Raw genomic sequence first — 27,501 nt, forward strand, 5'->3', positions numbered from 1 at the left:
ATGTATGCAGCTTTTATGAGTAGCGCTAGTATAGCCATGTAAAGTTGTTAGTGTGGATTTGGTGAATTAGCTTGTGTGTTGTTTTGGAGCGGAGCGCGGAGGGCATCAGTCCTGACCCGCCGCGGTGCTGCGGTCCGGGCGGCCGAACCACCGACGGACTCTGTCGGTCCGCCGCACCGTTATATCAGATAACGGCCCAAATGAGAAACTTCTGAAGCTTTTACTTTCATGGAAACAAGACAAGATTGTCTTTGGGGGTTTGCGTGGTATCGAGCCCGGGCCCTCATTACTTATGCATTCATCTTTGTTCTCATTGGAACAATGGCCGGGTCCCGCCGCCCCCCCCAGCCCCCTCCCCGGGAGGAGGCAGCATCAGCCGCTCCTCCGCAGCTTTTCTTACTCAATGGGATATCCCGCTGAAAAGAACCGGCCACGCTGCTGGTCCTCTGTGATGCTGAAGTGCAAGAAAAGCACAGTGTCTGCAGGGACTCGTATAGGAGCTGGAGCTGAAAACACTGAATACTAACACTGAGTAAACCTGCTCCTGGAACTCTGAGAGAAGATGCAACTTAATTAATCACGGAGGGAAATCAGGTCTGGGTTCACAGAGATCTGCAAAATATAATAACATGCATCTACTCAATTAAATTAAGAATACTTTTAAAAGAAATGTTGAGTGTTTCAAATGACATCTATGTGCTTAATAAATAGTAATTAAACTTAACTAGCTGAGAAGTTTTGCTTTTGTGTATATTTGGCTGGAATTGAGATACATTTAGTTGAACATGCCAAATAAAAGCCCTCCATGAACACAAATTAGTATTTAAAAAAAAAAAAAAAAAATCAGTTTAGAGTTATTAATGAAAAACCAAAGCATCCTATATATACTGAACACATTCTTCTTGTTAGGACCATAATGATGCAAATACACTTACTAATTATTCATGTACAAGTTATTGACTTGCTTCTGAAGTTAATCACAGTTGCTACTATATCATAAACCTCTCTTAATCATCATATGGCCACATGGTTTAATTTATCCAAATAGACAACATTCAACAAACTAATTTGATAGGGTTTTTCTTTAAGGATATGTTCATTTATACACATGATGGATTATATTTTCTCATAAACTCATGTACTGCTTTGTTCATATTGTCACCAGATGTTTTAAGTCTGAAGTAGAATGAAACTTTGGTGCCAAATGACTCATTAGTTTTTAAATGAAGACATGTTTTTTGGTTTAGTTTATAGTCATCTGTTGATGTATGCACTGTAGTAATCAATACAAAAAATTAACAAACAATGGTAATTAGTTTGATTTGGCCTTTGCATGAAATTGATGAAATTTCACTTGTCTGGTTCAAATCCCTCAATAGATACTCATTTATGAAAATACTTTACTACTATAACTTTCTACTGTTTTTACTCCTTACTTCAATAAATATTGCTGAATTAATGACTTTATTTCGTTGAATTTTGAGCCACACACTAATAGAATTTACCTCAGCCAATCAGTCTTATTTTATTTTATCCAATCATATCTTCTTGTTGTCTCCATTGCACTGAAATGGCATCAGTTGTAAAAGGCTGCTGATCTACTTCTTCAGTACTAAAGCTGTGAACACCAATGCTGCCTCACACACTGTCACATTTGAGCTGTGAATGTGTTCATTAAGTCCATATTCAGTGTGTTGTGACTGATGTTAAGCTGTTGGTGCCCCGTCCAGTCCCATACATGAAAGTCCATGAACAAACCATCCCATCAGTGTGATAACTGAGCCGTTCGGGTTGAGACGGCAGGAAAGGCAGTAAAGAGGAAAGAGCTCAGGGAAAAATAAGCAAAAGCTGATCCCGGTGGAAGACGACAGCTGCAATGACTCATTTAGACATGTTGAAAATATTGTCACGACAAATGGCCCATTTCTTGCTGTGAAATGCAGAAGTAAAGTGAGGAAGAAGGAAACGTGTATGAAAGCTTCAGCATATAATTAGTTTATTAATCTGTCGACTGCTTTTTCTTACTTGATTAAACTGAGGTGTTTTGACTGAAACAGAAATCTAATGGAGTGAAAGTGGCCCAGAGCTACTTTTTATGGTATTAGTAACATTTATTCACATAGATGATCACAAACCAGCTGAACAGGCATCGTTTAGTGTCAAAAGGTAATACCCAGAGCTCATTACATTCACATTTAGACAACGACCACAGAGAAAGTAACGTGAAAAATTCCATAAGACTTTGGTGAAGTGGTGATTTGTGCTGGCCTTTACTGAAATAGACGTGTCATTCACATTTTTATTAAAGTTCTCTTTCCAATCACTTATGAGACTAATTTGTTTTTACATGTTTTATGGGAGTGGTTATTATGCAGTCACTGTCAGATCTAACATGTGGTTGCCAGCCTGCAAATATCATGTAATGTTATGGGGTCACCGACTTCACAACCCAGCAGCATAGTATAAGGCAGCGAGTCATCTACGTGTGATTTGCGCGGTCAATTTTTGTAAAGCACGGCCAAAAAATTGGTGGACAGCTTGCTCAAAGTTGTGCTAATTATCAGTATATTGCTCTCTTACCTTGTCATGGCCTAATTTTGGCTAAATCCATCTGTTTTTCACAAAAATGAATCGAATCATCAATTAACTCTAGAGCAGGGGTCACCAACCTTTTCTCTTCTGTGGGCTACTTTTACCTAATGAAGTTGCCGGAGGGCTACTCTAATTTAGCAACATTTATTTACATAGCTATTTTTCATACATACACATATTTTGTATCATATGTTTGTAACATTGTGCTCTTCATTTATTTTATTTATTTATATATCTTTGTTTTAACGTTTACAATACTTAAAAAGTGTTAATATGAAACTATTATTTTACTTTAATTAAGAAAATCAAAAGTAGAAAAAAACAAATACAAGCATTTGCTGCTGTATTCCTAAATATTTTAATACTATGTCAAAAATTATGAAATGGAACAATCCTGCATATTTTTATGGAATTATTAAAAACAAATACACACCTGTATGTGCATTTTTAATACTTTGAAATTGTGAAAAGGAACGTTGTCACTCACACAATAAAACTTCACCAGCATGTGCTGCTGTTTTTCTCAAGGATTTGACCTTTTCTAAATTCACATATGCTGTCAAAACATATTAATTAAAACCAGAACTTTGTGCACATAAATCCACCATCCCCGTCACTTCTGCAAAGTCATCACACTGGAGTAACACACAGAGGCACCTGTTCAGGTCCGACTCCAGCTGTCTGACCGCATGCGCACATAGCGCACATATGTTTGCGCTTGTCCAGGATGTGACCCACTTTACTGATGCCTCTGTCAAAGCGCTGGCCTTGGTCAGTTTAGTGAACATGGACTGTTGTTTTTGGACTTTAGTTTTCAACTCTTTTACCTTCTCTTCACGCAGGCTGATTCCCACTGGAAAATCTCCAGAAAAGTTGCTGTGAACTTTGGTGAAATTCCGCTCCACGTTGCATCTTTTACTGACTTCCAGAACGCGCCACAGATCACACACACACACACACACACACACACACACACACACACACACACACACACACACACACTCGTCTTTCACATTTGTCAAACAGAAGTCCATGCCTCATCGTTGGTGAAAATAACTCCCTGACTACATTTGGCCGATATTGTTGCGGGGCTAAACCCACTACCTGCCTGGCATCTGGCTCATCCTGGGCCCCACCCCTCTCCAATGACAGGCAGCAAACCAGCGCTAAAGATTGATTGCTAGTTGACCATTTCATCTCGGGAGGGGGACACTTGTAATTTTGATTGGGTGGAAATTTAGACCTGTTCTACCAAATGACGCATCAACTTTGTGTTCTTATATTAGTGACCCTTAGAGTGCCACCGGTAGATCGCGAGCAACGTGTTGGAGAACCCTGAACTAGTTCTACTTTTAGAGCAGGCCTGCGGGCGACTCGCGTGGTCCCTGCGGGCGACCTGGTGCCCGCGGGCACCATGTTGGTGACCCCTGCTCTAGAGGGTCCCTATACCCATTGGTGGCAGCAAGACGGAGCCTTGCTGAAACTCTGTTTCAATTTGTGTTGAAAATGCAGATGTCAAACTAATACTGTGAAGTCAGTTGTATTGAAAGCACATGTAAAACTAAAGTTTGGAGACACGGTAAAAGCATAATTTTTTTAAGATAGTGCCATTATGTTTGGTGCGTGTTCGGTGCAGGTAGACGGAATTTCTTGCAAGCAGGAAGGGCTTGCATGAAAGAACACATATCACTGCGTTTGTATTTGTGGAAAAGTACATCACATGGACCAATCAGAGACATCCATACTATGCCATGTGTAATCTGGTATACCACAAAAGTTGTGGAAGTACTAACGGTACTGGAACAGTAATGGAAAAAAGACAGCAATAGAATTACCGAACTTCCAAGATTCCAGGGATTTGTGCATATTTAGCAATTTTTTGTGTGTGTAATTAGTATGTTGTGTTGGTACCATTGGTGGTTACATGCAGGTACAAAGATAGTAGAAACTAATCCTGGTCATAGTATAAGGGTGCAGATAGTAGCAGCAATGTGCCAACTACAGGGAGTTTAGACAAGCAAGCGCAGAGAAGATTTGAGTGAGATAAGTCAGGCAGGTACAGGTAGTTCATGGAAAACATCACCAAAAGGCAAACACACAAATCCATTACTTGAAAATAAAAATCAACATTCACAAAGCAAGAATTGAGGTTAACTTGATAGAATGAATTAGCAAAAATGACAAAAAAGAAAATATATTGAATCAAATTCTAACCTTATTTTCCATGTCAAAATGTAACATTTAACATACCAAAATTCACTAGAATGCAGCATTTAAGGTTTATTTTTTCCAACTTTTCTCTGGGGCTGGGGGGGGATGCTACATGCATTGCTTTTACACCCAGTGGAATATTTCACACCCTGTTTTTTTTTTTTTTTTTTTTTTTTTTTAAAACACACCCTGTTTCTCCATTTCTGCCTAATACTCTGACTAGCAGTGTAATGGGGTTAATTGAGCTGATTGAGATAGGATCTTGGTCGAGGCCAATTCAGGTTATTCAAGTTATAACCACAAATGCACTCATTAATTTGAAGTGTGGTATTCAGAGCTAATGTTTTTTTTTCACTTGACTGAAACTCAAGTCTGTACAAATTGTATCATGAATGGTTATTGAATTATAACATTCTTGCTAGAAAATTAGTTAAGGTAACATGTATGGAAGTGAGAGACTTTTCATTCAGGTAAAAAAAAAAATGTGTATATTAATTCTTTTTACTGTAACTATTTTCTAACCACTATTGAAATCATCAACATCTCAATATTCTTTGCATTAGTTAGATGTGCAGTACAAATCCTAACTAAAAGAGGTTGAAAACACATGCGAAGACTTACAAAAATGTTGAGGTTAAAAAAAAATCTGATGGTGATTAAAAAGTGCTAAATATCTATCTGGAAAATTAAAATATAAATGTCAGCATCCAGTCGTCCTAGATCAGACAGAGTTGGATTTGAATGGTGGTTTTTGACGCGAGAAGATCAAACTGTCCTAATCTGAAGTACTGCCCTTAATCTCTTAATAGATGCTGGATTAGCTGTGGCTGCTTTTAGTCCTTCTGCAGGACTAGTGTGTTTTCTTGCCTGAAGAAGTATTTACATAGAGGAGTATTACAGGAGGAATTCTGTTAGGTTTCCTGAGGCGTTTTATTTTATGAACCATCCTTTAAACTGCAGTGTGTGTGGTGTAGAACTCAGTGTCTTCTCATAGATTTTAGTCACAAGATATCAGATGGCAGTTTTTTTGTCCCTGCAGCATCACCATGTTTGTGCCGCCTCTATTAAAACAGAACAGATTTTATTACATAAAAGTAAGGAGAAAAAAGCCACCACAGAAGGACATTTAACCTCCTAAGACCAAGCTATGGGTTTTTTTTTCCACGTTTGTGGACAAGAGTTTCACAGCTTTATACGAAAAAAAAAAAAAAAACACAACAAAAAACAAAACTGTACACTGCAAAGGACATTCAGTAAAACAAATTTAAATTATATCTGAAAAAATGTTGTATCGGGCTGTTTTCACTTGACAATTTTTTCATGCAAAAAAGCAGAAACTTGTACTGTCCTGGGTCTCAGGAGGTTAAAGTTCATGTGTCAGAGGATTCAGAGCAGAGATTAGTGTGATGATGCTAATGCTCGGCCACTGGTTTTAGTATGAGACTGTAAGCAGTATAAGTATAAGCAGCAGGTCTTTAGGAAATCAGCACAGACTCAGCCATGAACATATTCCTCTATTATCACCAACACACACTCAAATGCTCCATCCTGCAGCAACAAAATACCGGTTATAGCACCACATGTGGACAAATCCACCACTAAAAATAGTCCCAGATGAGTTAACTTTTCCCTCCTGTTTTAATAAATCGTGTCCAGCTGTTTTTGGCTTTTTATGTAAGCTTTTTATTTGTGATGCGTTTGTAAAGATTTCAATTTTCAGGAGGAAACGAGTTGTGTGCCGCCTCAGAGAGGGGAGCAAAGTGAGAGAGTAGGAGGTTTAACTCTTGGATTTATGTATGTTAAGAGAAATAACAAATATTAGGGAAAAAAAATCAGTTTTATGTTTCCTCAGGAGGATATTTGTCATGTAACCCATTGAGCAAGTAAGGATTATATGCTAATGGCGCTGTAATGACACATTAACCAGAAAAAGAAGAGGATGCATTTGGTAATCTACAATAGTTTAAAAACTGTTTTTAACATAATGTCTTCCAGTTATTTATCTGACTAATATACTGATATTTGCTGTTGAAATATGTAACAGAAATCTGCTGTATACCAGTAATAAAGATATAAATCTTCAAACTAAGATACACTAACTTGTACAGGTTTGGAATAAAACTTGAAACTGGAATGGTGTTAAAACTCCATCAAGTGGTACTAAACATTTAAGTGTGTATTTTAAGATGTCAAGTAAATTATATGATGAAACATAAATGTGGATAATACACTTAAAAATAGGTGAACATGGACCAACAGCTTTCTGACCTCTACTCTGTTGCAGTAATTGGTATGTAGAGGTACTATAGCTGCTCTTCAATTGGAGATTAAGCCATACACTGCTCCATTCTGAACCACTGGATTTCTTTAATCCCTCACAGTTTCTCATCTGCCTCAGTCTGTGTCAATTTGGATCTGAACTAATGTAAGGTGTAAATCTCAGCTGTCTGGGTGATAGAGGCTCTTCAGGGCCTCAGTTTCCTGTTGGAAAGAGGTGATGATGACATTGAAAAGTTATGCAAAGGTTTTAAAATAGTGTAGTCATAAGTCATACTTACCTTTTCTCATAGACACTGTACACATGGACAAGAGTTGACTCTTTGCATTAATGGAATAGAAAAAATCTAAATGAACAGAAGTTTGGCCACCGCCATATTTGGTTTTTGAAATGACCCTGTTGATACAAAGTGGGCAGAGCTCTATGACTGCAAGGGGTCAGAGGACAGCTAATGCTAAATGCTAGCTTACTGATTGGGTAAAAATAAAAAACACTGTTTTATCAAATAAATTGAAAGTCTTTGTTAGCAGCTGAGTAAACTGTCAGTCAAAGCCCATATGTCAGAAATCAAAGCTTCTATTGATCCTGAGAAATGAAGTAAGGTTGCACCGATCTGATATTAGGATTGGATATCAGCCCCGATATTAACATTTTAGCTGGATCATGGAATCTATAACAGCAGCTGAGCTGTAAGACCGATCCTACCCCATTAAATTTTTGCGACACAGGCTACGTCATGCATGCAGAGAGTTGAATGGAGTTGTTGTAAACACAGGCAGGCAACATGGATCGAACCAAGAGGTCTGTGATTTGGAAGTATTTCAGGCTTACCACTTCAACTGGCTTGACTGCAGTTTGTAAGGCTTGTAATGTGAATGTTGCCAGGGGTGGTGGTAGCACTGCCAAATACAGCATGACAAATTTAATTAAGCACCTGCAGAAGCACCACGCAAAGGAGCACAAGGAAGTCCAGCAGCTCAACCAATCAAAAAGAGCCGCCACTGCTGGAGGTAGTACACAGCTAACGTTGGTAGATGCTCTACAGACTGTAGCTTCTTCAATCAACAATGATATGAGATCGTTATCAGATATCGACTGATACGTAAGGCCCCTGCATCGGTATTGGTATCGGAACTGAAAAAGTCGGATCAGTGCATCCCTAAAATGAAGTAATAATTAACAGATGGACCACAACACTTTTTAATGCCCTAATAAAACAAGTGTAATCAGAAAACTTATTGACTAGATTCAGCAATAATTTATTGAACATTCTTCTACATTGTCTTTATGTTTCCATCGGCTTCTGGTGATTCTCTGAACTTCAGTTACATCCAGCTCCTCAACACCTCTTCTCAGACACCATATTTTGTAGGAAAATCATGCAGTGGATGGAGTTTGACTCAGCATGGGGGCGAAGTTCTCCTTTAACAGATGAGTCAAACTCTGAGTGGTGGATGTCCGTCCAATAGTAGAGGCTGTAGATAAACTGTTTACAGCGGAATGGTGTTGTGTTCTCCCACACAGCTGCTTCTGTTCAGTGTAAAACTGGAATGTCAGGACAAACCTGTGACTGCCATGTAACTGAAAATGGCAGCAACTGAGTTTTTTTTTTTTTTTTTCTTAAATCAGTGGCTACTGTTTTAGAGATAAGAAACACTACTTTATAATCACATATTTTTTTTAAAAAATGTGTGTGTGTGTATATATATATATATGCTGCAGTTTGTAATGTTAATGTCTTGATAAATAAAATAAAATCTAATCTTACACTTGGAAAGGGAGCAGAGGCTAAAGCACTAACATGAGTTGAACAAGTTCATGTGGCAGATTTATAGGGCACTACTTTTGAGTATATTCAGTACTTTGAATATACTGTTATTGACTTTATTAGAAACTAGATAGCTGTCGAATGAACGTGTGAGTCAGAGTAATACATTCCTGAATGATTGCAGTGTTTCCTTTTTTTTTTTTAGCAGTGGGGGTTTGGCTTTGTGTGTCTGTTTAAATAATTGCTAAATTGAGTTTGATGATAACTTCAGAAGTAACTCCAGTTAGGAAAGAGTCGAATCAAACGTTAAGCATCTAGTGATAATGAGAATATTTAATTCAAAGAATATTTAATTTGTTTTCAGAGCATGTCTACTTATTTTGAAGCAGATGAACACACAGTTATCCAACATGCCAGTTGGGTCTTCTCTGACCAAAACACTGGTCAGACTTATTTAAAATTTTGTGTGTAGCTTCTTTGGGACAATGTCTACAAAGCTTGGTCATGGTTTTGATAAATTTTGAATTTTGAATTTGTGACAAATTTTTGAAATATGAAAAGTTTGCCTTCACTTATAATGGTCCATATTTTAATTGGCTTATAAAATGGAAATGGTTTGAGATATCAATATAGTTACTACTGAGCACTGACAGGAAGTCATAAATGGGCTTTCATTTAATTTGTTGGGTTGTCCTCTAGTGAAAGTACCACCCACTTCTGTTGGGAGATTGATCTCCTGCATCAAGACCACAGGACTCTAGCATAGCGGCAGAACCTGACAACTTCACAGATTCAACATGTCATTGGTTCTTGAGAGAAAATGCCGGTGAGATACAGGGACCTTGGTCCTATTTTTATTTTAGTTGTCTTGTATCAAAATCAAGTTATCAGGACCAGTATTGAAGTATTTTGATAAATGCCCTAATCATGACCAACTGTGAGACTGATCAGCTGGAGGTCAGTTCCACATGGTGAGGAATGCATATAGTTTAGCTGTAAATGTACCTCAACTTCAGGTGAAACTCTGATAGGTGAACTTTGGTTTCACATCGTTCTCCCTCAATCTTCACACATGAGCTCCTGCATAATATTCATGTAACAGTAACATATAAAAGCATGCCTTGGTCCAGACCCATAGTCTGTACCTGTGTCGATCCTGACTCAGTCCATCCTCTGTTCTGCTTCCAGGAGAGGAGGCCAGTGTGTTCAAGTGTTCGGTTTCCAGGGAGACGGAGTGCAGCCGCGTGGGGAAGCAGTCGTTCATCATCACACTGGGATGCAACAGCGTCCTGCTGCAGTTCTCTTCACCCGCAGGTAGAAAATCTAAGTAATCCTGTATGGACCATACACACACACACAACACACCCATTAGACAGTGTGTGATGTCATGACAGTTTATGTGGACGCATGGATGTGATGCTACAGAGGTCAGGCCCTGAAGCCATGGAGCTCTGAGGCCTATTGACCACAGAATGCTGAATGATTGTAGCCTTGGATTCAGCCAATGTTCTAACCCTCAGTGAAGCATCACCCCACACTAACGCCTACCAGTACCTTCTACCCACACAATCTGCTGATCCATGTACACAAACACCTGTAGGATACATGTCAGCAAATGCCAACAGTTTAACAGTGGGTGTCTCAGTACTTTCCTTTTCTTGTAACCAAGGTTATAGTAGTTTTGGATTTTTAATTATAGTTTAGTTTTAATTAATTTTGACTTTTTTTTTTTCTCTAATTCAGTTAGTTTTAATTACTTTTTCGAGCAGGTTTGCTAGTTTTTATTAGTTATTGTTTTTTTCTGAATGCTTAGTTTTAGTTTAGTTTAGTTTCAGTGTTAGTTTTAGTTATTTCATATATTTTATCTTCCTCACCATCCTATTCAAAGAAATTAGTGAGGCGCGGATATGGGTTACCCTGGACACTTTATTTGGGGGTTGGGTTAGGGTGGCTCATTGACTAAGCAGAGATGCAAACGCATGTACAGTACAATGTATAAATTCCATATAGCAGGTTGGGGGGGGTGTGTGTGATCCATACACAACGTCACTTAAGTGAAAATAATGTGAAGATGTGCAAAGTGTGAGAGAATATGCACAAAGCAGCCAGCAGTAAACCAGATAGAAACATTTAGAAACCAGCAGTGAACCAGATAGAAACGTATATAAACCAGCTAACCAGCAGTAAACCACATACAAACATATATGAACCATATAGAAACATATATAAACCACTTATAAACATATATAACCCAGTTCAGCAGCAGTAAACCACACACCTTAGCAGATATCTCATACCTTAATCAGCTACAGTTCCATTATTAGCCAACTTTGCTTCATTTCAGTTCAGCTAGCTGTTGCTAGTAACATCAAACGTTTTTTTAACATTATAACAGGTTACATACCTCTGTAATTGGATTAGTTTTCATCCTCCTCTTTTCTCCTCTTTTAAACTGTGCAGTTAAGGGCTTGGAAGGCCTTTTCATGGTGATAAACTCTCCAGTCTTTACCTGGATGCTTACACCTGTCTGACGCTGTCATTCAGCTCCACTCTGTCTCTGTCACTCACGCACACACACAGTGAGCAAAAAAAAACCCAAAACGACCCCACGCATCACTAAAGTAAATCCCAGACAGGACATTGCTGCTTTGTCCCAGCTTTAGTCTGTATGTTCCAGGTAGAGTGGGGACCAGAAGACGACTGCAAACCACAAGTGACCAGACATGACAGACTGTGAAGTGCTGTATGGTGCCGCCAGCTCAAATTGCTGGAGCGAAATAAATCAATTTCATATCAATCCGACATTGACAAAGACGAAAACGAAGGGAATTTTATCCATAATTTTTATACGTTTTAGTTAATTTTGTAAGCTCACAATACAGTTTCAGTTATCGTTTTTTTCTTCTAATTAGTTTTTATTTATTTCAGTTAACGAAAATGTTTTTTTAATTTTAGTTTTCGTCATTTCGTTCGTTTTTGTTAAAAATTATAACCTTGCTTGTAACTCCTTCTTTCCATTTAAACACATCTTTAAAAATAGTCCCCTTTACGTCACATCGTGTCAGTTGATTTCCTCTGGGAACCCAGGTTTCACTAAACATTACACAAACATGGGGAATATTTTCCATTGTGGGCCAATCCACTTTTGGTCAATAAATATCCATATAAGGTTTTCATGGTTGTTTTTGCTCTAATTAACAAAATTATGCGGTTCACAAATCACAACATGAATACTTTTGTTAGTGTTATATTTGAGTTGTTCACAGCTTTATTTTGATAAATACTGTTGTTTTAGTTGGGTCATTCCACCTCAATTCGACGGGTTTAGAAAAAAAATCCTGCTCGACCATCTTGGATTTGCTTCAAATTTTTACCATGTGAAGTTCAACCATGAAAACTAGCCCAGCCAAAATTTCAGACTGATATATCAAATGTATCCAAAGAAAAAAATTCTTGAAGGTACCCCCCCTCCTTGCCGTTTTTGGTGCATTTCGCAATCGTCTTAAAATGCAGCAAAGTTTAAAGTGCAATATCTCAGTAAGTTTTCTAGCTAAATGCATGAAATTTTCAGTAAAGGAAGACTACCACATATAGATTGCATATGTCTATCCTCAATAACATTGTCTTTATTGAGACTGTGGTATGACCTTGTGAAATCTGGAAAATAAACTTGAAACTTTTACGAACCCCTGTATTTATTGACCAATTAAACACAAACCAAATATGATATATTGCAAATAATTACACATCCTTTTACATAAGGATATAGAGTAATCAGATCAGCATTTTTTAATGGTTATGATTTTTTTTTTTGTTTTTGTCATAATAAAATCGCAAAATAACATTTTTCATTAATTTTCACTTTCAAATACCACAGGTATGACAAGGAGTACCAACCAAAAGAACTTATTTTCTTAAAGACCATCACATGTGCTTACAAAATGTAAAATTTCATGATGGTTCTAGGATTCTAACCTACAAAAAAAAATTTTGAAATATCAACACATTATGGAATTTCACGATTGTGTTTCATGACAGTTTTTTTTTTTTTTTTAAACCACAACAAATATTATTCTTATTTTGCATATCTTTGAATGAGTTTGGTTTTCTTGGAATTTTGGTTGGCATCAGATTAGATCAGCTGCCTCATTCAGGAGATTTCTCTGACATCATCATTGACTATATAAATCTGATTGCTCTGACATTTTGTTCAGTTCAATCAAAACAGCCCTGCCTGTTGGACACTAAAGCAGTGATGGCTTTTTCAGTAGTCTTAGTTCCAAGCGCTATTGGAGATCATCTGGGTCTCGAAGACCAGTGTCATAAGTTGGATTATGTACACAAACTTGAAGTGTGAGTTTATACATGATTTCTGGGAGGGGGTAATTCTTTTTTTCTAGTTATGGTAACATTGCAATATTTTGTCATGATATTCACATATAATTCCAAATTATTTTACACAGTCCCATGAAACTGAGCAAGGTTGAAGAACTCACAGCTGAAGATCAGGAACTTCTGAAAAACAGATGTGAATTGCAACAAATATCGTCTGAAACAACCATGTTTGCACCACAAAAAAGTCTTTCTCGATCTGTACGTTTCACTGCAGAAAAAGTGTTGCAATCCGTTAGATTTGCGTACTGGCGATCATTGATGCACCAGTTACAACCACTGGGAGACGATACACAGTTCCCGAGGACATACAAAAGTCTTCCACAGAACAACTCGCCAATATGTTATAACTATTGTCATGTTCACTGTTGGAAATATGTTACAAACAGATTGTTCTATTACATTTGGTGTTTAGTAAATAAATCACTATACTCTGCACAGTCAAACAGTTCAAGCATCTTGAATTTCATGATCAGATGATAAGAATCGTGAGCGATATAGCTGGCTTATTCAAAAATATTTTTTTGTAGGTTGGAGTCCTAGAACCATCATGAAATTTTACATTTTGTAAGCATATGTGATGGTCTTTAAGAAAATAAGTTCTTTTGGTTGGTACTCCTTGTGGTATTTGAAAGTGAAAGTGAAAATTAATGAAAAATGTTATTTTGTGATTTTATTATGACAAAAACAACAACAAAAAAGGATCATACCCATTAATAAATGCTGATCTGATTACTCTATATACTTATGTAAAAGGATGTGTAATTATTTGCCATATATCATATTTGGTTTGTGTTTAATTGGTCAATAAATATAGGGGCCACTGTTACAGAATAAACCCACTAGACCTCACAGGTCTGATACCATTGGTTCATAGTTATACATGACCAATGCTCTAGCTCACAGGTGTCAAACTCCGGTCCTCAAGGGCTGGTATCCTGCATGTTTTAGATGTTTCCCTCTTCCAGCACACCTGACGGTCATTATCAGGCTTCTGCAGAGTTGGATGATAGGCTTATCATTTGAATCAGGTGTGTTGGAAGAGGGAAACATCTAAAACATGCAGGATACCGGACCTTGAGGATCTGAGTTTGACACCCCTGCTCTAGCTTATTCTCCAAATGGCCAAAACTGGAATCTTTAATCTTTCGTCAGAATAATTTTGATTATTATTATTATTATTAATAATAATAATAATAATAATAAAAATACATTTCTTTTGCAGTTGTGTCCTCCATCCATCTGGTCCTTTACCATCCTAAACAATTTTAACAATTATGCGAAGGGGGCTGGCCAAGCGGTAATGGATAGACAGCTTTACTACATTTTTGTTTGCCCTTTCACAGTTATATATGGTAGACAGATTAATAATATCTCATTTTTCTGGGAATAATGAGCACTTTTAGATGGGTAATTGAAAAAAATATTTTAACCTAATTTTCTGGCTTAAAAATAGTAAAAACCCCTCCGTAATGGATGGACAGAAAATTAACATGTTTTTGACCCCTTAATAAAACCTGCCTTAAACTGCAGTTCCAATTTTCATAAAACTGTAAAATCTTTACTGTTGGTCCTTCAGTGTGTCATTTTTCAAAACGGTAAACAGTTTATATTTTTTCAATATATAAAAGGGCATAAAATAGCACGAGTTTTGCTAAGTGTTTCGGTAACATGGACGAGGGAGAATAATTACAAGTTTCAGTTGTTCATTCAGCATATTTTTTAGTATATGCATTGCATATATAATATCTACAAATTCAAATACCTTAATAAACTACTTTAATGCATTTTAACATATATTTATCTCAGTTTATTAGATATTTTTAACCACTGTAAAAAGAGTAGCAAAAGTATTATGTAAGTCCAATAGAAGAGGACCAAAGTTATGCTTTGAATTGCACTGATAGACAAAGAATGCAAACATGAATTTATGCTGTATATAATGCCACAGATAAAACTTGTGCTGGACACTAGATGTAACATACTTTCAAAATATATAAGTCTTCAAAAGGTGATTTTAAACTTATTTTTGATCTAGATGTTAACCTTCCCTCGACCAGCCTCAAAGGTATCAGTCTGCTCAAATAATCACAACCAATCTGGCGTCTAATAGCTGTGACAGGTCTACACATTTAATTGGCCTCCTTTTATGGCCTTTAAGCCTGTTAACATGCGCAGTTGTTTGACTCCTGAACTAATGTGTTGGAGTCAGAAATATGTCCTGTACTATATGTTGTGACTCTAGTGTGACCACTGCTGTTTATGTCCCGCTGCAGACTTTCAGTCCTTTTATAATCTCCTGAAGAACTGTCGTGGACATCTGGGTGAGCGCTCAGTCTTCAGTGAGAGAACAGAGGAGTCCTCTGCTGTACAGTACTTCCAGGTGAGAGGAGATAACACACACGTCACACACATAATGGGAGTCTTTGTCGGTTGGTTCATAAAACTGGTCTACTCTCACAAGCCAGGACATGTTTTATATGAAGCTTCTTTTTTGTCATTCAGTGGAACATTTTTTTTTACTCAGTCTCTCAGATGTTACCATTCTGTTGTAGTGTTTATTTATAGCTTCACATGCTTGAGTGGGGATATTGAGTCATAAATGGCTGTTTGTAAACCACAGAAGAATTCTGATTTAAAGGAGCATTAAATGGTTGAAGGGTAATCCGCTATATTGTTCCTGTATGGAAATTTGGTTTCTGCATTTTACCCATCCTAATACACACAACACCTAGCATTAGCTTTATCCATTAGCATTAGTATTAACACATGAGAAGCAGTGAGCTGCTACAGAGAGGACTTAAAGACCAACTCCAGATATTCATCAGTACATTAATCAACAGCACTGACAGGAGAATTTGCCTACATGTAGCTGTTTTTAATGGCGAGGGAACCAGAGAACCCGCAGTCTGGAGTGGCACAGAGAACAGTTTGGCTCCATGTTGCTGATGTCCACATATGTAAGATGTCATTTTACGGGCCAGTACTTATCTGTTGTGTTTTATTAGGGGCTATCACGTAAATTTGTATGACTGAATTCATGTTCATTCAAATGTAGTATGATGAAGCTCTTAAAGACTTGAAAACAGTTGACTTAACCTATTTTTCATGAGGATGAAGATGTCATTACTTTTCTGTCACTAAAGAAGGAATAAATATCAACATAAACAAATTAAAACTGGTGTTTACTGGCCAAGTTACTATTGGCTCAGAATTTCCCATTTTGTAAATCCTGTTTTATTTGTGTAAAGCTAACAAGTCTGCAAGCTCATTGTGTCTTCATGATGACACATCCTATCTGGTAATATCAGAGCTATGCGTACTTTGTTCCAACAGAATTTGCATTGAATAAATTGGATAGTGCATTCTGTCAAAGTGCATTTGCATAGAGCAGAAAGTCTTGGTGTGTCATTAGAGGCGACAGTCTGTCTTACAGGGAACAAGGACATGATCGTCCTTTTCCATTAATATAGACACATGGACACTTCTTTTCCACCTGCTGAACAAGCTGCCAAATAAACGTCTGCAGAAAAAAAAACCATCCCCGTTGGCATTATTTTATATGCTAGCAAGCTAATTAGCTTTTGTGTTTTGCTTAAAGGAATAGTTGAACATTCTGGGAAATGCGAAAGCTGCTTTCTGCCCAGAGTCAGATGAGAACACTGACATTCTCATCACAGTAAATATGAAGCTACTACCAGCTGTCACATAGTCCTGCACAAAGACTCAAATCGGCTAACCTGGCTCTGCCTAGGGGGTATCAAATAATTAGTTTTTTAATCAAATTTATTTAATCTGCCTAAAACGCTGAACACGTGGAACTGAGCTGTCAGTCACACACTGCCCCGCCCACTCAGTTTATCCTTACATGATTTGTTTCATGAAATGTTTTGGTATTTTTATGTGTCTTTGTGCAAACCAGGGAAAGATGTCTAATTTCACGTCACTTCGGGTCATTCTTATCACTTCATCTGTGTCCCGTAGCTTGGAAAAGCTAGTGCATGTAGTAAACAAACATCATCTGAAAATCTTGTAAGCATATTGAATATTCTCTTAAATTCCTTGACAAAGAGGTCAGATTGTGATAAATAAAAAGACAGTGATAAGACTTTGTGCCTATTGATGATCCCAACTGCAGGAAAAACTCTCATTCAGATGTATGTTCCAAATGGGCTATGTGCATATCCACAGAAGACTTCCAAAACTGAATAGTATCAGTATGTCTCATATGTCATTATCAGAAAATGCTCCAAGTGGAATAAGACCCAATTCAGAACATTCACGTGGACAATACAGGGTTTGGTGTTCATTGTTTTGTGGCTGTTCTTTTAACACTAGTAAAAACAGTCTGCTTTGCTCACATCCTCAAACAACTCCAATGTAAAAGCCTTTTTCGGTTGGTAACTTGTGTTTTAGCTCATAAGTGTCTTTACCTGATGACCTTTTCCCTGATTGGTCATACACATGAGCACCTCTCAAAAGAGATGAAAAATAAAGATAACTCACTCCTTAACCATTTTTATTGTTACAGTTATTATTTGCCACTTTCCCAAATGGACAATATTGGGACTTGGATGTAAACATTGAGACTGATGTGATAGAAACACAAAATACATGAGTAATGATGATTTTTTAAATTTTTAATTTCCTTTCAGTTTTATGGCTACCTCTCCCAGCAACAGAACATGATGCAGGACTATGTTCGGACAGGGACCTACCAGCGGGCTATTCTGCAGAACCACACTGACTTTAAGGACAAGGTGAGCTGACACTGCTGTTGGATCAGAGTTGTTTTATTCAGGCAGTGGAAATGCCTCTAAACTCTCTCTCCCAGTGTAGAAGGGACTTACTTTCAGTCTTATAATGTAGCTGTAGCTGCTGCTGACAGTGATGGTGTTTTGTCTTTTCTGTTGTGCAGGTGGTTTTGGATGTGGGCTGTGGCTCAGGGATCCTGTCCTTCTTCGCAGCACAGGCTGGAGCCAGGAAGGTGTACGCCGTCGAGGCCAGTACCATGGCCCAGCACGCTGAGGTCCGAAACCGCCTGCTATGATTAGGACCTGTTCGCTGTGGTGTCAGAGCTAGACTTCAGTCCTAGTAAAGCTGTCCTGTTTCCCACAGGTGCTGGTGAACAGTAACCGCCTCGGGGAGCGGGTTGTGGTCATTCCGGGGAAGGTGGAGGAGGTGACGCTGCCTGAGCAGGTGGACATCATCATCTCGGAGCCCATGGGCTACATGCTGTTTAATGAGCGCATGCTGGAGAGCTACCTTCACGCCAAGAAGTTCCTCAAACCCAATGGTGAATATGAACGGGGGGGTCCATGGGACGGGGCACACCACTAAGAGTTAACAGGACCAATACTAAACATCTTTGTGTGTTCCAGGTAAAATGTTCCCCACTATCGGTGACGTCCACCTGGCCCCCTTCACAGACGAGCAGCTTTACATGGAGCAGTTCACAAAGGCCAACTTCTGGTGAGAAGGGACAACACACCAAAAACCCCATGTTCTACACTTTCTACTGGGCTTTTGCACTGAACTGCTTAACTTCCTCTGCTCTGGATCTGACTCAAAGGAAGTTGTCCACTATCTGCAAGTTAGCACTTTCAAAGTCTCCTTCTCTACATGAAATGAGAATATTTCTGAGCTGCAACTACAAGCTAAAAATGACAAGTTTAGGTGAAGATTTGGATTGTTGAAGAAGGAAGGCCTGCTTGAGTTTCTGTGGTGTTTTCTTTATCCAGTTCAATGCCTGGGCCAGTGGGTTCAATGCCACTCCATGTGTAAATATTCCCCTAACACGTGCTCCATCTGACAGCCCTTCCATCTTTCCTGCATTGCTCAGCACTGCTCATGACAAATGCAATTTGTTTAAAATAAACAAAAGAGCTAGAGTTTTAATCTGCTATTTCTGTGCAGTATTCGAATGAGCCAGAAGTTTTTCCTTTACTGACACAAATTAACCATTTGTATGTCACTGAACGTTAAAGAATCTAACAGGATTTTTGTTTGGACTGTATTTTAAAAGTCTGTTTATTTAGGATTCACTGTGTTAAAGGTGTAAGCAAGGCTCTAGTGGATCCTTATAGTCTCTGAATTCATTAATGTAACCAGTGTTTTCTAAAACTATATAAACCCAAAACTTCATTCTCTCATATCATTTTTGCCTGTTACACATGAAATATTTCTTTTATTTTTGGGGGGGTTTATAAGCTATTCATACATTGTTTATGGAGGAAATTGTAAACCAGATTTTCAGGGGTTTTAAGTATCATTGGAAGGGGATATTTGATTTTGGTTTGTCTCAGCCATGCCAGTGTGTGAAATGTGACGATAGTTGAATATTTACAAGCTTTTGGTTTTTACCCCTCGGCCAAGGGGTATTGTAATTGTTTTGTCTGTCTGTCCATTCAATGACATAATCGCATTATCTGAAGAATGCATTGATATATATGCACCAAATTTATACTGTGAATGAATCTTGGCATGGAGCAGAAGCCGATTGAAAATAGGTGACCTTGACCTACTTTTTCAAGGTCAAATGACCTTGTGCAGTTATAATGTCTGAGTACTTTCAAATCTAAATATGTGATAAGTTTTACACAAAGACAATCTAATCTAAATTATAGGGCAGTAACTTTCAACAGAATCTTACACTATATTTGGTCGAGGGGGATTAAAAGTGCACAGCTCGTTATGTTCTTCGTAATGTCATTGTCAGACACTCAAACCCTTATCTGTGCCAGTGCTGTCTCATGGGCTCAGTGTGATTGTGAAAAAGAATGTTTTTTATTTAACATGAAAAGACACAAAAGGCAACAATCCCTGACAAAACTGTCAAGAAGACCTAAACCTGTGATTCAGAGGAAAGTGCAGGTGAAGTACAGGGTTTATGGTGGGGTTCATATACTTCATGTTGACAGTAATTAGAAAGTGGAGGAAGCATTCAGAGGAGTTGTTTGACTGGGGTCGATGGACAGCATGTTTCAATTTCATGTACTGCATAAGTAAAAGCAATAGAAAATGTCAGTGTGATTTTTGTTTGTTTGTCAGGTATCAGCCGTCCTTCCACGGTGTAGATTTGTCTGCTTTGCGTGGGGCAGCAGTGGATGAGTATTTCCGCCAGCCAATTGTGGTTCGTATCTCATCACACACACATTTCTTAAATGGTAAATGCTGCCTTTAGAGCAAGTCGAGTATAACAGTGAGGTGTCTATGTTTGTGGACATTGTTGTCTTTGTGTCAGATTCGCTGTTGTTTTGTATGCTGAGTTCAGATCTCCCATTCCAGGACACATTTGATATCCGTATTTTGATGGCCAAATCGGTCAAATACACAGTCAACTTCCTGGAAGCCAAAGAGGAGGATCTGTACAGGTGGGTGATGTGTTTCTGTCAGTCCATCACATGTCTGTGTAATTGGAGTCCTCTGCTGATTATATGTCTTCTCCTCTGTCTCTCTCTGCTTCAGGATAGAGATTCCCTTTAAGTTCCACATGATGCATTCTGGCCTGGTGCACGGCCTGGCGTTCTGGTTTGACGTGGCATTTATGGGATCAGTGTAAGTCACAGAGCAGGATTCTCTCAAATATCGTTTCCCCAAAAGTGTCCAGAAGTTCAAGACCCCCCCTTCTTTGTCCGGTCCTCACTGCAGGATGACCGTATGGCTGTCCACGGCACCCACAGAACCTCTGACCCACTGGTACCAGGTCCGCTGTCTGCTGCAGTCGCCACTCTTCACCAAGGCTGGGGACACGCTGTCCGGCACCGCCATGCTAGTGGCCAACAAGAGGTATGAGCACTGAGTAGACAGTCCCTGTCATCTAACGGCCCTGTATGGACTCATTATCAGGGTATGGGTAGAACTTAAACACACCCCATCATAGTAGGTTTGAGTTAAAAATTATGAGGTTGGGGATGATATCATTAATTTTGGAATAAAAGGTGAGGAAAAAAACCCTATCAACCTTTGAGTCAGTGGCAGTGAAAATGAAACTAACTGCACGTTATGCACAAACGGCATCAGGGAGGATACAAAACACACACAAACACTGATATGAATGACAGCCAAAGTCATAAAACAGTAGAGACTGATCCTGAACCACCAGACTCTGACCCCATGTGATCAACCTGCCAACTCAGTGAGCTCTGGCCAAAACATCATACAACCACTTTTGAGGTCGAATGATGATTAACAAACTCAACCATAAACTCCTTTCTCTGTGGAAAGTGCAGGCAGAGATTTCCTCTGGTTTGTCAGAGGTTCCTGGGATTAGGCTGTAGTTTGATGGCTTCTTGTAGATGAAGTTATGACCAAAAAAAATTGTATCATTCTGGACCAGTATTACTGCAGTATTACCGGGGGGGGTTGATGGGTAGCAAAACTTGGTGCTAAACAGGCCCCGGGGCCAAATAATTAAAGACTGGAGTATCAATAACAGAACTGGAGAAAGAGACATAGAAAATCAGGTCTCCTACATATTACAGCAACACAAAGCTGTTTGGATCATTTTTCTCACTGACTTACTTTTGACAAAAGCATTCATCTGATGCATTAATGTCATTTTCAGTCCTGATGAGAGACCTGGGTTTGGGTCTCTGCGGGTCTGGGTCAGTTCCCTGTTCTACAGGGGCCAGTGTGCACAGAGAACCACACAGATAGTGGACACTTCATTAGATGACACAGACCAACAAGTCTTTTACATATTTGGATGGATCTTCTACATCTTCTACAAACCTAGAGAAAGTCTTTCAAATACAGGCAGAGAAATGCACAGTTTCATGCTCAGCTCATAGTTCATCTGTCTGCCCTGTTTATGCTATGAATATGAACACCAGATAATCAGTAGCCACTGATTGTTTCGTTGTGGCTCGATTCATGAATAAATGTGAAATGGTCAGCGCATCTTCTGATCTGTGGGTCCTCATATAATGGAAACGCTAACAAAGCTAATACAGATTCAGGATGAGTCAAACTCATGGTGTCAGAGAGAAAAAGACATTTTACCAACTCTAAAAATGCATTACAAACTGACTTTAATAAACTCATCAGTCTAGAAACATTAATGAACCAAAACCATAATGCAGCAGCCTCTGTCAAATACAGTAACAGGTGCTCAAGTCATAAAGAATGAATGTTGGTTTAGATGGCACCATTATTTATGTGTTTAATAAACCAATCTGTATGATTTGCTGAAAAACTGATCACACGATGATACCATGAAATTGCACATATAATGCTATTCTACCCCCACCCACCCCAGAGGGTGGGTCTTTTAAACTATATCAGGCACGACAAAAACAAACTGTTTAGTGGAAAACCTCTGTCTTTTCATTATTGGTGTACATTAAGGTAAATTTTTCATTTAACACTGGAGAGCACTGATTAATTTTTACTCAGGTTTAAAGTTTTGCCATAAAGCTGTTTTTTCTCACATGTCAGATGGGTAAACATCAGTATCAGAGTTAGTATTGGACATGAACAGGTGGAATTGACTTATCGTCCTTAGTTTGAAGCCCAGTATCCATGTCAGCCCTCTCACTGTGATTTGCTAAGTTTGACACAAACACCTTCTCTTCTTGTGCCACCCTCTCATTCCTTATTGTTCCCTCTCTGATTTGTAATCCTGAATTTCTCTTCAAGTGAGAACTAGGTTTGATTTGATCCTACTTAATGCTCAGCTGGGGAACCATTTGCTCATTGAAATAAACGGTGTATTTGGTTTTGTTTGGGGATGGGTGTAGTGTTTGTCTCTGCAGATTTGTACTTTGTTGGCTTTAAATAAATCTGCACACAGAAACAAAAATACAGTGTCAAAGTTCTAACAGTGCACTAATAATATATGAGAATAGGACTGTTTATACAGATTTGGTGTCTTTGTCAACAGACAAAGCTACGACATCAGTATTGTTGCCCAGGTGGACCAGACCGGATCAAAGTCCAGCAACCTTCTGGACTTGAAGAACCCATTTTTCAGGTAAGTTGCTCTGGATCCCAGTTCACGGATCAACACCTGAATGCACCATGTCATGTTTAGAGATGGATGCCATCTCTCTAATGTGCTGTGCATGTGTTGTGTTGTGTATTTGCAGGTACACAGGCACCACCCCCAACCCCCCTCCTGGCTCACACTACACCTCCCCATCGGAGAACATGTGGAACACGGGGGCGGCCTACAGCATGAGTCAGGGGATGGCTGTATCAGGTGAACACACTCAGACATTTCAGAGAACACAGGCAGTATGTCCACACTGTGGAAAGGAGTAGTGGTAGAACATATACACAATACATGTTAGGGATGCAACGGTACTCGGGAAAATACCGAACTGTTTGGTCTGCCCTGCACAGGACAATCTGCCCATATGGACTGTGGTTTTTCAGTTTTCCAATTGATTTTGTGTTGGCATTTTATATACTGCTTTGCCACTGAGTGTGTGTGCCTGTCCAGGCAGACGAAAGCCCGCCCCCACAAGTTAAGGTCCAATCACTGTTGTGCCTCCTCAACAGTGATTGGGGGAGATTTGGCTTTATAACTCATGAAGGTTTAAGTCGCTCCACTGTCACATCTCATCTGTGCAGTAACTACACACAGAGTAGATGCAGCCGCGACTTGTGCCTCTCTCTCTCTCTCTCTCTCTCTCTCTCTCTCTCTCTCTCTCTCTCTCTCTCTCTCTCTCTCTCAACATGCATGTGAGCACACAGTGCTCTCAGTGAGAGACAGCGGACAGAGAAGCTGCTTTACACTAAACACACATACAGTACCGTGACACACTATTACAAGGAAATGCGGACACTAGATAACCGTAGTGTTTTTACAGAGCCGTTTTCTTTTACATCCCTATGCAGAACAGGAATTTATTTATCTAAAAAAATAAAAAGGACCCTTTTTTCAACAAAGCAAAAAGGGCAGGGGCTCAAGCACCCTTTGGGCCCTATGTCAAGACAAGCAAAATAAAAATATAATTTTTGGAGAAAAAAAAACAGTTCTCTTTACGTACAGAAACCAAACCAAACCAAACTGAAACCGTAGGCCAGAAAACGTGGTACAGACCATACCGTGGGCTACCTGTACTGTTGCACCCCTGGTACACATGTACAGAGTACACAAGGCCATATCCAGGTAAGAATAACTACAGACAGATGGCTTACTCTGTAACTGAAATTAGAAACTGAGAGTTTATCGGTGGGTGGGGGCATGTGTTGAAGATTCCATGATGGGGATGATGTGACCCAAAATCTTATTCCCTGATATGAGTCAATTTATGTCTAAATAACAATATATGACAGGTATAGGACATTTTCCATAAATACAATGAATTAATATAAAATAACCACATGGAAAGCCCCATTTCTTAATACAGTTTGTGTTGTATACTTGACACACAAAACATACCGTCATGAAGTGCAAGTTTTCAACTAAGCATTGAACAAAAATGTCTACATAAAGATTAATGTGAAAATGTAAGTTAACTCTTTAAGTGCCAGACAGTTAAGGGGCTAATAAGCCTTAAAAGTGCCACAGAATTTGGCCGTTTTTCAGTATTTCGCATCGTTTTTAAAATATTTGAAGAATCCTGCAGGAAACCGCTCTGTAACATCCGACCGATTGCTGATTAGATTCAAAACGCACCGGACGCAGCCGATTCATTATTGATCGTAATTTGCATAATTTATAATAATAATAATAATAATAATAATAATAATAATAATCCTTATTTATATAGCACTTTTCATACATTAAAAACTGAAGCACAAAGTGCTTTACATATCAGTTTAAAAATCAGTACCGCCCCCCACCCACACCCACCCACTCACCCGCACACACACACACACACACACACATATACATGCAAACCCACAAGCTCACACATACTTAAGAAGACTGACTGAGCACGGGTAGACCAGAACAAAAATGTAAAAGTAAAATCAATTTAGGAGGCGCTGTCTCAGGGAGCCATCCGCACCAGGATGCAGCCGCCGACCCTGGCGACCAGGCACCAGCAACACAGCCCCGCATCCCAACTAGTGGGAGAGGGCCAACTGGGACCCCCACCCACCAGAAAGGAGCGGACCCCAGTGAGAGAAGGCGCCACAGCCCCCGGAGTCCACAGCCGCCCCCCGGCATGGAGGGCTCCCTCTGATGAAACACCGGAGAATAAGAAACATTAAAAAGATATAAAAATATTATTCGGTCGCGTGACCTCAAATTCCCGTCTGCTTGGTCTCAAAAGGGGGACACAGAAAGAACGTCATCGAAATGTGAGAAAGAAATGGGGGTGGATGGTTTGTTTGTACGCAAATATGGCGTGTTCTCCAAAGCCGATCTGATCGGCCCGTGGCACTTTACAGGTTGTTTTCGTAAAGCCGATTTAATCGGCCCATGGCACTGAAAGTGTTAAATATAAACTTAAGTCGCTCTGAAGATGCTAGAGGGACGCAAACCCTGGACACAATCAGAACAGCCAAAATGATAAAGTTGGTACTCACACACACATAGACATAGGTCAACAAAATAATAATATGGGTAATTAACATGGGCCTAAAATAAGGTTATAGTCAATAATAGGGATGCAACGGTACTCGGGAAAACACCGGACCGTTTGGTCGGCCCTGCATGGGACAATCCGCCTCATGGACCACAGCTTTTCGGTTTTGCAATTGATTTTGCGTTGGCGCTTTATATACTGCTTTACAGGTCACTGAGTGTTTGTGCCTGTCCAGGCAGGCGAAAGCCCTCTCTCTCTCTGTCAACATGCATGTGAGTGCGGGGAAGTCCCGCCCTTCAGTGAGATAGCGGACAGAGAAGCAGCTTTAGACTCAGCACGCATACAATACCGTGACACGTTATGACAAGGAAATGTGTACGGTAGATAACCTTGGCAATTTATACCGCTGTTTTCTTTTACATTCCTATGCAGAACAGGAATTTATTTATTTAAAAAAATAAATAAATAAAAAGGGCACTTTTTTCAACGAGGCAATAAGGTCAGGGGCTCAAGCACACTTTGGGCCTTATGTGTGCTCGTGACCTGTTTTATACAACTGTATACAAGTAGTCAAGGAATAAGAAAGCGTTATATTGTTCAGTACACAAGTGTAATTTTATTCAGTACCGTGATATAATTTGTTCCTACTGTGAAATTCAGTTTTGCTAACAAGCAAAATAAAAATATAATATTGGGAAAAAAAAACAGTTCTCTTTACACACAAAACACGTACTGAAACCAAACCCAAACCGTGGCCCAAAAATCTGTATCGTTGCACCCCTAGTCAATAATATCCAAACCAAACATAAGTCCAGTACTAGAATGGTCTGAATTACAGCAGCAAACAAAAATCAGTTCAGCCCTAATGTAACATGTACAGTGGATACAGAAAGTATTCAGACCCCCTTACATTTGTCAGTCTTTGTTAATGCAGCCATTTGCTAAAATCATCTAAATTCATTTTATTCCTCATTAATGTACACACAGCATCCCATTTTGACTGAAAAAACAAAACAGAATTGGAGACATTTTCGCTTCAGGCAGTTCCTTCGACCTCATGATTCTCATTTGCTCTGACATGCACTGTGAGCTGTAAGGTCTTATATAGACAGGTGTGTGCCTTTTCTAATCAAGTCCAGTCAATTTAATTAAACACAGCTGGACTCCAATGAAGGCGTAGAACCATCTCAAGGATGATCAGAAGTAATAGACAGCACTTGAGTTAAATACACAAGTGTCACAGCAAAGGGTCTGAATACTTATGGCCATGTGATATTTCAGTTTTTCTTTTTTAATAAATCTACAAAAATGTCTACAATTCTGTTTTGTTTTTTGTTTTTTTTTTCAGTCAAATGGGGTGCTGTGTGTACATTAATGAAGAACAAAAATGAACTTATATGATTTTAGCAAATGGCTGCAATATAACAGTGAAAAACTTCAGGGGTCTGAACACTTTCCGTACCAACTATGAGTGTATACAATACCATATGTGTAGTAGCAAAATAAGAAAATCTATAAAGGTATTACACGGCTTTGTTGAATTCTATACAAGGCAGTTTTATGTTCTTTTACTACTGTGTGACTGCGTATTTCTACCTGTGGGACAAGTAGGATTGTGACTGTGCAAAGTAAAATACAATAGTATATGTCAGTTCATTAACATAGAGGAAGAGCATTCACTGTAAGAGATTACAAACAATGATGAAAACAAAAAAAGAGGTAACAAGATATTCCAACAGATGACATGTTTCAGTTTAGTACCAGCATTGGAAGAGTTG

General features: G+C 38.9%; 1 protein-coding gene across 2 annotated transcripts in view; it reads left to right on the forward strand.

Moving 5' to 3' along the window:
- The window catches only part of carm1 (coactivator-associated arginine methyltransferase 1), a 35,161-nt gene that overhangs the window by 659 nt on the left and 7,001 nt on the right, over positions 1 to 27,501 (forward strand). For both annotated transcript variants that reach the window (XM_030141563.1, XM_030141564.1), the window contains exons 2-13: positions 10,038 to 10,163; positions 15,518 to 15,624; positions 17,897 to 18,001; positions 18,160 to 18,270; positions 18,360 to 18,537; positions 18,623 to 18,713; positions 20,292 to 20,373; positions 20,529 to 20,614; positions 20,709 to 20,798; positions 20,892 to 21,029; positions 23,125 to 23,214; positions 23,330 to 23,442. In XM_030141563.1, the coding sequence (XP_029997423.1) occupies positions 10,038 to 10,163; positions 15,518 to 15,624; positions 17,897 to 18,001; positions 18,160 to 18,270; positions 18,360 to 18,537; positions 18,623 to 18,713; positions 20,292 to 20,373; positions 20,529 to 20,614; positions 20,709 to 20,798; positions 20,892 to 21,029; positions 23,125 to 23,214; positions 23,330 to 23,442 (1,317 nt within the window). The remainder of the gene's footprint in view (positions 1 to 10,037; positions 10,164 to 15,517; positions 15,625 to 17,896; positions 18,002 to 18,159; positions 18,271 to 18,359; positions 18,538 to 18,622; positions 18,714 to 20,291; positions 20,374 to 20,528; positions 20,615 to 20,708; positions 20,799 to 20,891; positions 21,030 to 23,124; positions 23,215 to 23,329; positions 23,443 to 27,501) is intronic.

The sequence above is a fragment of the Sphaeramia orbicularis genome, chromosome 8 (assembly GCF_902148855.1).
Source record: "Sphaeramia orbicularis chromosome 8, fSphaOr1.1, whole genome shotgun sequence".
In the NCBI taxonomy this organism is placed as follows: domain Eukaryota; kingdom Metazoa; phylum Chordata; class Actinopteri; order Kurtiformes; family Apogonidae; genus Sphaeramia; species Sphaeramia orbicularis.